Source organism: Mustela nigripes, chromosome 6 (genome assembly GCF_022355385.1).
Source record: "Mustela nigripes isolate SB6536 chromosome 6, MUSNIG.SB6536, whole genome shotgun sequence".
In the NCBI taxonomy this organism is placed as follows: Eukaryota; Metazoa; Chordata; class Mammalia; order Carnivora; family Mustelidae; genus Mustela; species Mustela nigripes.
The window spans coordinates 73,203,884-73,218,566 of record NC_081562.1 but is presented as its reverse complement, the minus strand read 5'-3'; the positions used below and the strand labels follow the sequence as shown (position 1 = coordinate 73,218,566).

The 14,683-nt window shown below is 42.6% G+C and overlaps 1 protein-coding gene across 3 annotated transcripts in view; it reads right to left on the bottom strand.

Moving 5' to 3' along the window:
- The window catches only part of FGD4 (FYVE, RhoGEF and PH domain containing 4), a 214,691-nt gene extending 204,186 nt beyond the window's left edge, over positions 1-10,505 (bottom strand). For all 3 annotated transcript variants that reach the window (XM_059402867.1, XM_059402868.1, XM_059402870.1), the window contains exon 1: positions 10,003-10,505. In XM_059402867.1, coding sequence (XP_059258850.1) covers positions 10,003-10,168 — 166 coding nt within the window. In that variant the 5' untranslated portion in view covers positions 10,169-10,505. The remainder of the gene's footprint in view (positions 1-10,002) is intronic.
- Positions 10,506-14,683: the final 4,178 nt, after the last annotated feature.

The following is a 14,683-nucleotide window of genomic DNA, read 5'->3' as shown; positions in this document are numbered from 1 at the left end:
CTACTAGTGAGAAACCCAACAGGCAAGGAAGAACAAGGCTTGGAAGTGGGCAAGGAAGAAAGAAGGGCAGCAGGAATGGAAAACAAAAGGCAAAGCTAGAAGAGAACAAAACTTCTACAACAAAGCACTCGGGGTCTTCCAGTGCAGGAACCACCCAGGTCCTCCCAACTCCAATGGTCTCTTACTCAAGACATATCAACAGCAGCAAGAATACCTGAATAAGCACAACCGGTAACCTAAAAAGGACACCTAGTACATGAATTCTCAAAGACCAAAGTACACCACTCCCTGGCCTTCCCTAACACATGTTGCTGATGGGAGCACAGGAACCGTGTAGACTCAGAAGGAAAGCAGAGAAGCACTGAGGCAAGAAGGGTCTGTGCACAAGGTGCACAGGCCAGAGAGACAGCATATCTCCTCTAAGCTCAGCCGCTCAGTCCTCCAGCCCCTCCTTGAGCATCCTCATTAATAAGAAGCTCACAACCAGCAAAGGAACCTAATTCCATTTTCTGGCAATGTTGCCAAAAAATTCTCATGCTGAACCAAAATGTGCCAAGCTAATTCAGGGTTCTTCTGTGTACGTAATATTTATTGAGTCCTCAAATGGACTTCAAAAAGCCCCTAAGGAGTGATGGCAATGGACCACACAAGTTAGGGACTGGACAGCAGGTGCAGCAACTTGAGTTGGCTGGGAAGAGTGAGTGCAGGAAGATTTTCTTCTAGGAACACAGACAACAAATAGTCAGGGAAAGTTAAGGGAGGGAGGGCCTCATATCCTGACCAGGAGATCTGTGGATCGATCCTGCAAGATGCCCAGCAGGTACTTGTGTCACCAGAAAAGCAGCATGGTAAAGAGGAGAAGGCCAGAATGTTAGGAAACAGAGGCAGAGGGTGATGGTTTTGTAACACAATCCAGGCTTTAGGGAAGTCTGACATCAAAGTGGGACTCAAGACAGCACAAGAGGAAAGACCTAGGACAGAGGTCAGCAGTGAGAGGCACTTTCACGAGGGGGTGGGTGGGGCTGAGCAGGAAGGGGATGTAAAAGGATGGAAGACATGTGCCCAGCATAGCCTGCTGCTTGGGGAGGAGCTCACACTCTGTGGGGATGACTGGAGGCAACTAATCACAATCTTGTGAGACAGCAGTAGACTAGACAGACACAGAAAATGAGAAGAGAACACCAGATTGTGAAGCTAGCACTTGTGTTCATCCCAACAAAAATACTGAAATTTACCTGAACACTTCCTAAGCACTGTTCTAAGCCCTTTAAGAATATCAATTTTTATCCTGCCAACATTTCTATGATGCAGTAATATTAATATTCCCATTTTATAGATGAGAGAACAGAACCAAAAAGAGATCCAAATCAGCCAGTTAATTACTAGAGGAGGATTCAAACCCAGCCAGTCTAACTCCAAAGCCCACACTTAGCTCTTATCATGGATTCTTCTCACCTTGATTTCTAGACCCTGCCACAATGCCTGATCCATAGTAAACACTGAAATATCTGTTGAAGGACTGAAGAATCCCTAGCTTTATTGGGATTAGAGGAGGCAAACTCTGTAGTGCAGGGTACAGGGATCTGAAAAGAGAACAGAAATACCGATGGAGGTAGCTGGCACAGGGCTCTGAATAAAACTTGGAGACTCGTTTTTCCAACCTGGTACAGATTTCCTTCCCCTGAACTACAAGCACACTAATTATTGCTCTTATACACAATACTAACTTACACCCTGGTGTTTATTATAGATCATATTCCTCCTTCTAGGATGGAAATCACTAAAGGTCACGGCATCTGTCTCATTCAGCTTTGGACTCCCGATACCATTTATCAGTATGGTATGTTGTCAATATGATACCATTATGTAGCATAATTTAGGGGGAAAAAAAGGTATAGGTAACTCAACTTTTTACAGGGAAAATGAAGATGACTTTGTTTACAAAAATCCTTGATAGTAAAATTAAATGCATTTTTAACTGAATTTGGCTATAATTTGATAAACTCACATATACCATTTTGCATTGTATGTGAAACTATAAGCATGATCCCTCTGTATCCTTCAGTTAGGGCATCTTATTTATTTGGGACTTTCCACTCCTAAATACACTCACTAGCATACATTTTAAAAATACAAATAACCTTTTCTTAAAGTCACTGCACTTTTTAGGATTACTATTAACATGTGGCCTAACCCAAATCCTGTTAGAGGTCCCAGAGAACAGCCCAGCCTTGCAGAGCAGGTGGCAGATTGGTCTGCAGCTAGGCTGCCCGGTGGCTCAACGCATTCCCCAGAATGGGGGCAGCTCCCAAGCTTCTGCAGATGCTGAAGCGGAGTTTGGTTTCAATGCATGGGTATGCATAAGGGGGAATGGCAGCTGGGTTTGTCTTCTCCACTCCATTCCTGCATCAGTGAGGCAATACAAAATTGATTACAGGCACGAGAACACTTGTTGGTGATGTGCACACCTTCAACTATAGTCCAGGAACAGAGAACTAATTCTAGACAATGCTCTTCAAACCATGCCAAATTTATTCCTGAACACACACACACAATTTCTCAGGTGTGATCAATGTATGACTAGTCCAACTTTCAGAGTTCAAATAAGAGTTAATATTTGCATGAATTTTAAAAGGTCCATCTTCATACTGAGAGGTTCCTGGTGAAGTCTGACCCAGAATCACTAAGGTGATCATTTTAGAACAGAGACATCAATAACAGGCAGTTGGGGAGCCACAGAAGGTGGCTGATAATGTGAAGATTATGATCAAGACCCAGATTTAAGAAAATTAATGGGACTGTGTGAGGTGGATAATAACACTACTGGTTAGAAGCTGGTCTGAAATAAGACAAAGGCCATCATCAAGAAATGAAGGTGAGTCAGTAAGAAATGGCAGATGACAGGGTGGCAAGTAGACAAGAGAGAAAAGCAGATTTAAAATAAACTTTGAAGCCTTAAAGTTAGTAACACCTCCAAGCAAACATGGAACACCTGGATGGCTCAATCAGTTCAGTGCCTGCCTTCAGTTTAGTTCATGATCCTGAAGTCCTGGGATCAAGCCCCACATCCGCTCCAGCACAGGGAGCCTGCCGCTCCCTCTGCCAGTGTGCGCTCTCTCCCTCCCCCTCTTCCTCTTTGTCAAATAAATACACACACACACACACACACACACACACACACACACACAAAAGGACGCAAACACCACAGAGAAATTAAGAAAAAGGTCCCAAAACAGCCTATAGGAGAATACTTGGGAATCTACAGCTGACCTAGACTACCTACCAATGCCAGCTTGGGAAGAGAAGCCAGCCAAAAAGAAGAGGAAGTGGGGAGAAAGACAGGGTGACCGGGATGAAAAAAGAAGTGGAGGCAACAAGGGAAGTACAGAGTAGTTTAAGGGAGAAAGCTGTTGGGTCATAGCTCCAAAGAACTTCCAAGTATAAAGTGTAGGCAGACCTCATCTGGAGGGAAAAGAGGGGGTGAGGGACAAGCCCAGGACGGGATAGTAAAGAGGCATGCAGCCCAGGGAAGGTAAAAAAGGAGAAATGTGGCTGAGGACCAGATCTGTCCACGGGAGAAAGAGGTCAGCTATCAAGTACAAAGAAGCCAAGTCTGAAGTGAAAGGAAGGTACGTGGGTTCATATCAGATAATCCAGTCAGATATAAATTGTACATCTGCATAAATTAAAGTCTCCTTCAAGAGGAACAGGATGGGGTTGAGAAATAAGACAAAGTAGAAAAGACCTATAACAGATGTAAAAAAATGCAATTAAGAATCAACCAGTTAGGGGCGCCTGGGTGGCTCAGTGGGTTACAGCCTCTGCCTTCGGCTCAGGTCATGATCCCAGCATCCTGAGATCGAGCCCCGCAGAGAACCTGCTTCCTTCTCTCTGTCTCTGCCTGCCTCTCTGCTTACTTGTGATCTTTGTCTGTCAAATAAATAAATAAAGTCTTAAAAAAAAAAAAAAAAAAGAATCAGCCAGTTAGGGGCAGAAAATTTGCCAAAAGTTACAGAGGGCCCAGAAGATGTGCTAGTTGAGAAGCCATCTAGATTACTCTTTGCTTTGCACCTGCAAATTTTGGTTGCCTGTGCTCAAGACTGAAGGCAGGGTTTGCCCATGTTTGGGAATGCACAGTAGTTCATAAAGCTGGTTACACCTCAGAATCATCTGGGGCACTTGTTAAAAATACGGCTTTTCTCACCCTACCCCTGGAGATTCTGACTCATTATACCTAGGGTGCGGCTGGGAATTTCTAATTAGCACTCCAAGTAACTCTGATGCAGCCATCAGGAGAACATTTGGAAATCAAACAGATCATGAGAATTATCTGATGTGCTTTTTAAAAAAGTAAAGGTTCATGAGCTTCTATCCAAACGGAGTGAATCTCACACTATACTCACAAAATTAAATGCATCATGTTTGACTCCTTTTTCAAGCAACTTTTCAGCAGACACATGTACAGAAGAACTTCAGTACAACCTTGACTATAACAAGGAAGGAATCCAGTGCCCCATTAGTCCAGGGCTTTGGGCAGACCCTAATTCCATTCCCCAAAAGTCCCACATCCTCTTCTGTCACCAGTTGGATCTATGAACCTAAGTTTCCATCAGCAGAGGAAGAATGCAAGCAAATAAGTAAATGTGGAATAAGTCTCTGAATGTCCTTAGGTTCACAAGTTGGCAGAGCTGTTCCTTGAGAGACGACTAACAGCTCTTAGAAGGAAATCCAAGTAAGAAAACGCTTCCTGGTTCCTGCCCCTCTGAAGGACTTTCTTATTTCAAAGTCCATCTTTAAGCAGCTTCCAAGAAACAAACAATATTGATGGACACTGTTATTTTACTCTAAATCCTCAGATAAATTATTTGCTCAGATCATTATATTCATTAAAGTCACAAATAATCTTAGTCCTAAATACATAACACATCATTGTTGCATTGCACTTTGCCTCTCAAAGCCCTGGGAAACCTTCAGAACTAGTGGGTCAAGCATGTGAGCACTGAAGCTAGAGAGAACTGGTTCAAATCTTGCCCCCGAAGATTAGGCCATTTGTACAGCAACAAGTTAAGACTTTCTGAAACTTGGTCTTTTTCTCTAAAAGGATAATAAACCCTATCTTATAGGATTGTCATAAGAATAAGAAGTGGAAGTAAAACACACATGGTCCTAGCTCAGAGACAGTGTTCAATACACAGTAAGTGCTCATCCGGGGATCCCAAATCTCCATCCCTCCTCCCCCCAACAGTGGTGACATCATCCTTAAGAGACGACTAACAGCTCTTGGAAGGAAATCCAAGTAAGATGGATGAAGAAGTCATCTTCATCACTCAGGATATTGGAGTTAAGTGTTGAAAATCCAAGTACCCCAACCATGGTGAGAACTAGAAAAAGAAACTCTACTTATGTAAAGCTAGCACATCATACAATGTGAAACATCTATGGCCACAAAGTACCAAGATGATGAATACATTACAACAGTTATGCTTTGAAATGTAGTTTCATTGTTGAGATTATAAGAAAGGAAGTTCCCAAGGACAAGAGGGAAAAAAAAGAAAAAGAACAGTAAATCTAAACCTGAAGGGCAAACTAATTCGTAAGCCCGTGCTACCCTGGGGGCAATACCATTCCCAAGAACCTAGAGCCCAAGAACTGAGGGGCTTGCAGGAGAGAGGGAGACTGGCCTTGACCTTGTGAAATGGGAAAGGACTGAACCTCAAACCAGACACCAATGTTCCACACTGAAAGAGCTACACCTGAATAAAAAGGTGGCCTAGGAAAAATTTGCCATCACAACAAACTGACGATAAAGTCTGCCCCTACACCAAGTGGAAAAATTAATGATGATAATGATGCTGATCTCCCCTGAGAAAGCCTGAATTCAAATTTACACTATCTTCAAGTCATGGAAATGCCTGCCTAATAAAAGTAGCATTGGGTTGCAAGTAAAAACAAATATTTTCTACAGGAAGTCATCTTCAATAAAGGCCTTCAGGATTCCCATAAAACTACAGAATTACGGAAATAAGCTGCCTTGAATGATAGCAGAAAAAACAAAACAAAACAAAACAAAGAACTGACTAGATCAACTCTTCCCCACCATCAAGGGCAACCAGTATGCAGAGTATGGGGTTGGGGGGAAGCACAACAGAAAATTTTCATCTTACTTTATGTGTATACAAGTAACCGTTTAAATTTATGGATTTTTTTTCCCGTAATCGAATTACATGATTAATGTTATATGCATAGGACCATCACCTTTGACTCTAAGCACACTTGAATTTGAATCCTAATAAAACAAGTACCAGTTTTAGGACTCCAAGCAAGTTAGTAAAACTCTTTGTGCTTTCATTTTTTTCAGCTGTAAAATGGGCATACTACTGCTACTATTTGGACTGTTATAAAATAAATTCATATACATATACATGTGTGTATCACATAGTATTTCATACAGAAAACACACTCAATAGATCATTATTATGAACATTATAGGGGGAGGGTATTCATTCATTCAACAAGTATTTTTAGAGTATCCTAGTGCCAGATTCTTTGAGACACAGAGAATAAAGATTCCTTGTTAGGATACTACCTGGAATGTTTGCTTTGTGCCATTTATTTCTATTATCTTTTAAAGTACTGTTTTCTCCATTTTATAAATGAAGAAAGTGAGAAATTAAGAGGCTTGGTCTAATTCACACAACTAGGACTTGGATGCTATATGACCCCAAAGCCTAGATCTTAATCACCTCAACTCTCTGCTTCACCTAGACGAGGAAATTTATAGCCAGGTATATACAGCATATGCAGTTGGTAGACTTTTTCTTTTCCCCTGGGAAAAATCACAAAACTCTAAAGTTAGTGGGTTTCACAATCATAGATATAACACAATACCATGAAACTGAATTTTCTGTTAAGCTCTTGACCTCTCAAGTTTTTGTTCCTTCTTTAAGAGGGAAAGTAACAATTATGAGTAACATCCACTCTGTATGTAATGGGTCTAAATGCTGTGGTTTCATATATAAATACTTTTCTAGGTGCTGCAGTGAAACTGGCACTCCTTGCAGATTTAAACCTGGTTGAGTTTTTGATTTGGAGAGGATCTTATAAAATAATGGTTGGATGAGACTGAATATGGAGGCAGATTTGATTCAAAGAAGGAAGCGCTTTCTAAAATGTTTTTACACTACCCAGTTAAATAGGGCATGGCCACTCAATAGGTTAAGACTTCCTGTCAGAACACTGGATCATTCTCCAATAGATACTATAGATTATATATCCTGGTAAAGAGGAACAATCTTACCTTGGAAGATTAAGTCATTTTCACTTTTCAACTTTGAAACTACAGCACCAAGAACTCTGAGTTTGTGTAAACAATATTAAGACAATTAGAAAAGTTACTGCTACACTCTACATATCATTTTATTATTTTAAACACTTTTTTTAAAAAAAGATTTTATTTGACAGACAGCGATCACAAGTAGACAGAGAGGCAGGCAGAGACAGAGAGAGAGGGAAGCAGGCTCCCCGCTGAGCAGAGCCCCCCCCCCAACGCGGGGCTTGATCCCAGGACCCTGGGATCATGACCTGAGCCAAAGGCAGAGGCTTTAACCCACTGAGCCACTCAGGCGCCCCTATTTTAAAGATTTTATTTTTAAGTAATCCCTACATCCAGCATGGGGTTTAAACTTCTAACCGGGAGATCAAGAGTTGCACCTCTACTCCCTATCACGACCCTACCTACTATTTTAAAAAGAACAAAAAGGGTGTCTGAGTGACTCAGTCAGTTGAGTGTCTAACTCTTGGTTTCAGCTGAGGTCATGATCTCAGGGTCATCAAATCCAGTCCAAGGCAGTGCCCCCACTCAGTGGGGACTCTGCTTGAGAGTCTCCTTCTCTCTTGCCCCTCCCCCACTTGCTCTCATTTGCTCTCTCTGTAAAAGAAATATAGTTTTTAAAAATTCAAAAAGAAAAAGAAAAAAACTGTTGTGGGGGCACTTGGGTGGCAGTCAGTTAAGTGATCAACTCTTGGTTTCAGTTCAGGTCCTGATATCAGAGTTCTGAGATCAAACCTATGCTCCGTGTGGAGGTGGGTAAGACTCTCTCTTCCTCTCCCTCTCCTTCACTATCCCCCCCCACCGCCCTGCCCCCTGCATGTGCACTCACTCACGCTCTAAAATAAATAAATCTTTCAAAAAAAAAAAAAAAAGTGTTCTGGATTTTCTCTGAAGTAAAAAAGGACTGTTTCTTCTATAAGCAAAGGTACTTTATAGAAGATTATTTATAGCCTCCAACAACTCCTTTCATTCCTACTTCTAAGTCACTTCATCTTTTGCTCACCTATTCAGTTTGGAAACTGAATGTAATGTAATTTTAAATAAAAACATGATGTAAAGAACTTGAATCCTATTGCCCTCAAAACTGAAAACAGTCAGTGATTAAGAAATTGGTAACTCTGGGACGCCTGGGTGGCTCAGTTGGTTAAGCAGCTGCCTTTGGCTCAGGTCATGATCCCAGGGTCCTGGGATCAAGTCCCACATCGGGCTCCTTGTTCGGCAGGGAGCCTGCTTCTCCCTCTGCCTCTGCCTGCCTCTTTGTCTGCCTATGCTCGCTTGCTCTCTCTCCCTCGGTCTCTGGCAAATAAATAAATAAAATCTTAAAAAAAAAAAGAAATTGGTAACTCATGGCACCTGGCTGACTCAGTCAGAGGAACATGAGAGTCTTGACATTGGCTTCATGAGTTCTAGCCCCATGTTGGATGTAGAGATCACACTTAAAAAAAAAAAAAATGGTAGCTCAATTTTAAAATGTGTAAATAACTTCAGAAAAAGCAAAACATACTAAGAAAGGAAAATACTCTTCCATTCATTTTAGAGTGAATCACACCTAAATCTAGAAGAGATGATTTCACTGTCCTCATTTCACAGAAGAGGAAATTGAGAGGTAACCAACTGTAATTCAGTTACTTGGTTGCATTATTTTCTCACATCACTATTTCTGCCCTTATCTAATGTGGCTTTAAATTTGTAAATCATCCATCATGTTTTTCTACCCTAGGACTACTAACTACAACTTCAGGACAAGGATTACAGAAATTTTAAAACTCCAACAGTTATCACATTTAAATAATCATGACACATTTGCTTAATCAAAACAAAATGAAAGTGAATAAAAGTATTTGCGTTTCTGCTGCGTGAATGAGGGTTTTGTCTCATAACTGGTCTACATACAAAACGTTTCTAGCTATAGTATGATAGGAGCACAAAAATCAAGAAAAAATCCCTAGCGGTTCCACATAGTTTCAAGCTCCCCTCCGAAATGCCGAGGGCTTGAAACAGATCTTTAGGATTTCTTCCAATACTAAGATTCGACAAGAATTCACTACTCAAAATACCGCATTACTGATAGCTGAATTTATCTATACGAAAAGAGCAATAATAGTTCCATTTCTTGATACTAGGAATCTGTTTCCTTATGAGAGACGCCGCCTTTCACACGTAAGGTGGGAGTCAAGCGTATTCTGCAAAAGCGAAAACCGGAGCTCTCAGGATAGCTGGTCCCAGGTTACCAACAACTACGCGAGCCCAAGGGGAACATCAGCCTAGTACAAGTAGGCTACATGTGTTGTACTAGTCCTTCACGAGGTCTGCCGAAGCAGGAATTTAACTAAGAAACTTAAACTTCAGTGTCTCAAAAGAATGGGCTTTATTACTTCGTAGCCAAACTTTTAAAATAATACCTATAGTCCCGGAATTCCCTGATAAGGGACCTCCAGGGCAAGCTCGGGCCCCCGCGGGTTCCTGCCCAAGGTCCTCTGGGGGAAGGGACACAATCTTTGGGGGAAAGGGACACAATCGGTAAGGGGTGGACGGCCCCGCTCAGCCGTCTGGGAAGCTCCCCCCACTGGGCTCCCTTAGCAGCAAGGAGACTGGGCGCACCTGCAGGGCGCTCCGCGCGGCTTTCTCCCGCGGCAACGCCTCCGCCCGCCCCTGCCCCGCGGGGCACTCACCTGGGCGGTCCGCAGGTGCCCGGCTCCTGAAGGCGTCCGTCTCGGGCCGTCCCCAGTGCGACCCCGAGGGTCTCCAGGGCTGAGGGGTCCCCAGCGGCAGGCAGAAGGGACCGGGCTTCCGCCGTATAGCCGTCCGCCTGAAGTTGTAGCCGCCCTCGCCGTTCATCGCGCCGGGTTCGCTCGCAGCTCCCGCCTCTATCACGCTCGTCCGTCAGCAAATGTGCGCTCGACCGGCTCCTTCGGGGTGACCGGACCCCGGGGGGGGGGCGTCGCCTGCGTTCCACGCTAGGTCCGACTCAAGAGGGGCGACTGCGGGCTGCTCGGCGCCGGCGTCCCCTCGGCGAGTGCCCCGCGGTCCCCTCCTTCCCGGGACGCTCTGGGCCGCGCTGAGAATTTGGCTCGGACTCCTGGTGCTGCCGCAACGCCTCAGTCTCTGCGGCGCCCGCACTCACCTGACGCCGCTGCAGCGGCCGGCCGGGCTGCGTCCACCCTCCTCCCTGCGAGCGGACGGCCGCAAGCCCCGAGGGCGGAGCGCAGAGCGCGCAGAGTACAGGCAGTTCGCGCCGCCGCCTCCGCCTCCGCCTCCAGCCGGGCAAGCAGCCAAGGACTCGCAGTGCTGCTGGAAGCGCCCAGGGCGCGGCTCGGGAGCCGGTTTTCACCGGACGGCTCTGCCCCCGTCCCGCCCGGCGCGTAACAGGCAAGCCCATTGGCCGAGAGGCGCGCACCTGCGGCACACACCTGGGTGCTCAAAAGGTCAGCCGCGCTCACCTGCGGTCTCACGCCGCTGTGCCGGGCGCTCGATAATAATCTTATTTATGTCCTAGAGCTACCCAGTGAATTAAGTATTTCAGACAAGGAAACCAAAGCGCGGAACCTACAGTGAGTCGCTGCAGACCTAGAATCCCTACTCGAGTTTCTGCATCAATGTCTGTCCTTGTCTCACCGAATCAAATTATCTTACCAGAAGCATCAGACTAGAGATGATGAGGGATGTGTGGAAGTAAAAGAGAAAGGTGGTGCTAACAATCCACAGATTTCCAGAAGGGCATCAGAACCCTCCATCACCATGAACACTTTTAGGACTGTATTAGTAATCACGTTAGAGTCCATTTATTTATTTTTTTTTAAATTTTTTATTATTTTTTTTTATTTGACAGATGGAGATCACAAGCAGACAGAGAGGCAGGCAGAGAGAGAGAGGGAAGCAGGCTCCCGGCTGAGCAGAGAGCCCGATGCGGGGCTCGATCCCAGGACCCTGGAATCATGACCTGAGCCGAAGGCAGAGGCTTTAACCCACTGAGCCACCCAGGTGCCCCTAGAGTCCATTTAATTTGTTGTTTTAACACTAGCTAAACAGCAAATTGAAGAAAATACATGTTAAATTGGTTTATATGCACTTAAAAACTCGCGACTCTAATAATGAAGGGATTGTGTTCCAAAATCACAAAGATAGGAGGGGAAAGGACATTCCAAGAACTCCAGCGTTCCAACTCAAGCAGATCAAGTTCCCCAGCCATCACTTCCACCTGAGAAACCACTCCACATTTATTCAAATGGTCCTTCACCCAGGTAACATCTCCTCTAGCAAACTGAGGTTAGCCCTTAATCCAGTCCTCCTGAAGTAACCTTTGAGGAGGGCAATTCAACTGTCTCAGTTATTTGGCTGATACTTCAATAGACACACCACTGAGGAGAAGGAAATACCCCCTAATTTTTAATGCATCCTTTCAGACCTTGTTGAAAGGAGGTTTTGCTCCCTTTGGATTTATTATGCATATCACTACATTGCCCTTAAACATTGTTTCACTTTCAGTGTAATTGCAGTGTTATCTACTGTGCCATGTATAGTACTGGAAATAATTTAAGCAAGTAGTTTCAAAGACAAGTTAATATTGAAAGAAGTTTTACTACAATTACCATGAGTTGATCATAATTGAAAAATTTATAACTTAATGTATTTGGTTCTATAAAAAAGTGGCATTGCAATCAATACTATCATACTAGCCACCTATGGAATAACCTTGAAATAACCTATTTTTTAAGTGGGCAGATGCTGTCAATCTTTTTTTTTTTTTTTAAGATTTATTTATTTATTCTGGAGGGATGCAGAGGGAGAAAAGCAGACTTCCCACTGAGCAGGGAGCAGGGACACTGATGTGGGTCTCAATCCCAGGACCCTGAGATCATGACCTGGGCCAAAATCAAGAGTTGGACATTTAACCAACAGAATCACCCAGGCGCCCCTGCAACATTTTTTAGAGAACTGGTTACTGATAAAATCACCCCCCTCACACACACACACATGCACACATACACACACAGAAATACTTTCTATGTAGAAAGCTCATTCTTTCTGTAGAGAACTGCAGTAAACATACCTGTTTCGGGCAAAAAGGTGTCTTACCACAAGTGTTTGTAGCAAGAGTTCTATGCTTCCTCATTTGGATATTTTGAGTTATGTATACATATTTCTATTTCTTTTTTGATTCAAAGTTGTTCATAGTTGCCTAATAATATACCAGAGGATGTCTTTATTTTCAGATGGAATGTTTATAATTTATATACACCATCTGGGGGCACTGGGTGTCTCGGTCAGTTAGGCATCTGCCTTTGGCACAGGTCATGACCCCAGGTCCTGGGATGGAGTCCCACATTGGGCTCCTTGCTCAGCAGAAAAGCCTGCCTCTTCCTCTCCCTTTGCCTGCTGCTCCTCCTGCTTGTGCACACACACTCTCTCTCTGACAAATAAATAAATACCATCTTTAAAAATATATGTATATCATCTGACATTACTTCTATCAATATTACTGCTGCTTACAATTTTCTGCAACAATTTCTAACAGACTTTGCATTTGATGGCTGTGTTTTGAAACACTAGGTGAATGGATCAAATGACTCCATTTGATCTCAAGTTATCTTAGGTTAGAGTAGAACAAAATATTGAGTATCACCTTGTACATATAGTCTTCATATACTGTTTTATTCATCTATATATCTAATAGGAAGTTTACCACTAATTAACACATATTGAATGAGAGCTCTGCTGGATACTGACACAGATATGTGCAGGTTTCTTTTTGTTTGTTTGTTTCTTTTTTTAAATTGTATTTATCTGAGAGAGAGCAAGAGCTGGGGGCAGGGAGAGGAAGAAGCAGTATCCTTGCTGAGCAGGGAGTCTGACTTGGGCATTTAACAGACTGAACCACCCAGGCAGCCTGAGATGTGCATATTTCACAGGTTTCTGTGTACGACAGCTCTCTGTGACTGAGACAGCGCTGAACGCTAACCAAATCCCACATCATTTTCATTTGGACACACACTTCCCTTGCACTTAGGTGGAGCCATGTCACTACAGTCTTCAGAATTTTGTGGACAGAAGTGGTATGTGTCACCTCAGGCCTGGCTTCTGCACCCTTACCAGGAGATGTGCTAGTCCTCTTCTCTGTCTGCTGGAATGCAGAAGGACCGTTGGAGGAACCTGGAACCCCACACTGTGGTGGAGTCACAGTATGGAGAGGAGGTGGCAGCTCAGAATCAACTCTTTCCTAGGAATTAACATATAGGGTCAGACTAGAAAAATGCACAGGAAGACTATAGACTAATTCATGTTCCTTAAATTTTATCTTTAGACTTCCCAATGTAGCAAAAATCACATGTAGATTGGCATATGTCTCTTCGTTCTAGTTTAAATGTTTTAAACAAACATTCAATTTAATTTTAATAACCTAACCAGTCTCCAACTGATCTAGTCCCTAATAAGCAAGATAAAACCAAAAAAGAATATTCAGAAGAAAAATTAGGAATCAGTAAGCTGCTTCAACTATTAATAGGACATCATTTCCAAAACTGGAATCTAAGGGAAATCAACACTTTGTAACAAAGTTATTCTTATTTTTATCTCACGAGAGAAAGATAAAAGTTCTCTCATTTTAATAATAAATTGTTATTTCCTCAGTAAATAAATTATAAATTTATTAGTTATACACTTTGATGCTATCACTGGGTAGAAATTTATATAAATGCTATTAAAGTAATAAAGGTGACTAAAAGCCATGAACATGAGCCATGCTGCCTTTATGTAGTAGCATTTACAGGAGATAATTTTATAAAAACCTACTTGAAGAAGATGATGCATTTATTTTAATAGGAACTTAGTAAACAGTATGATATATTGAGCGGATGCAAGTTGAAATTTCAATAGTTTCATATATATGAAATGACACGTTAGAAATTATAGTCATAGATATATAATTTTACATGTATTATTTAAAGTTAATTAATGTCCATGTTAATTTAGTTCCTACTTCTGCATTTTTACCAGGTGTTGCATGTATTAGTGACTTGTGCAAGGAAAAATATATACACACCTCTTAGAAGATTTGCACAAATTTGAGGCGTCACCTAAACCTGTCATGATACAAGTTTGGCCTTGAAGAGCTGAAATATTCAGGACTGATCAAGAGTGAATTAGTGGCAGAGTATAGAAAGAGTTAGAAAATGTACCATGGAGTTACAAAATACATAACAAAATACAAAAAGTGCATATGGTGTAACAAAAGCCTCATATCTTATTCAATAAATTGTGTTTTTCCTGTTGATTTGGTTTTATACACCTTAAATATATCAACTCATAAATTATTAAAAATTAAAACAACGTGGCAAGCACTTGTCTACTCAACTG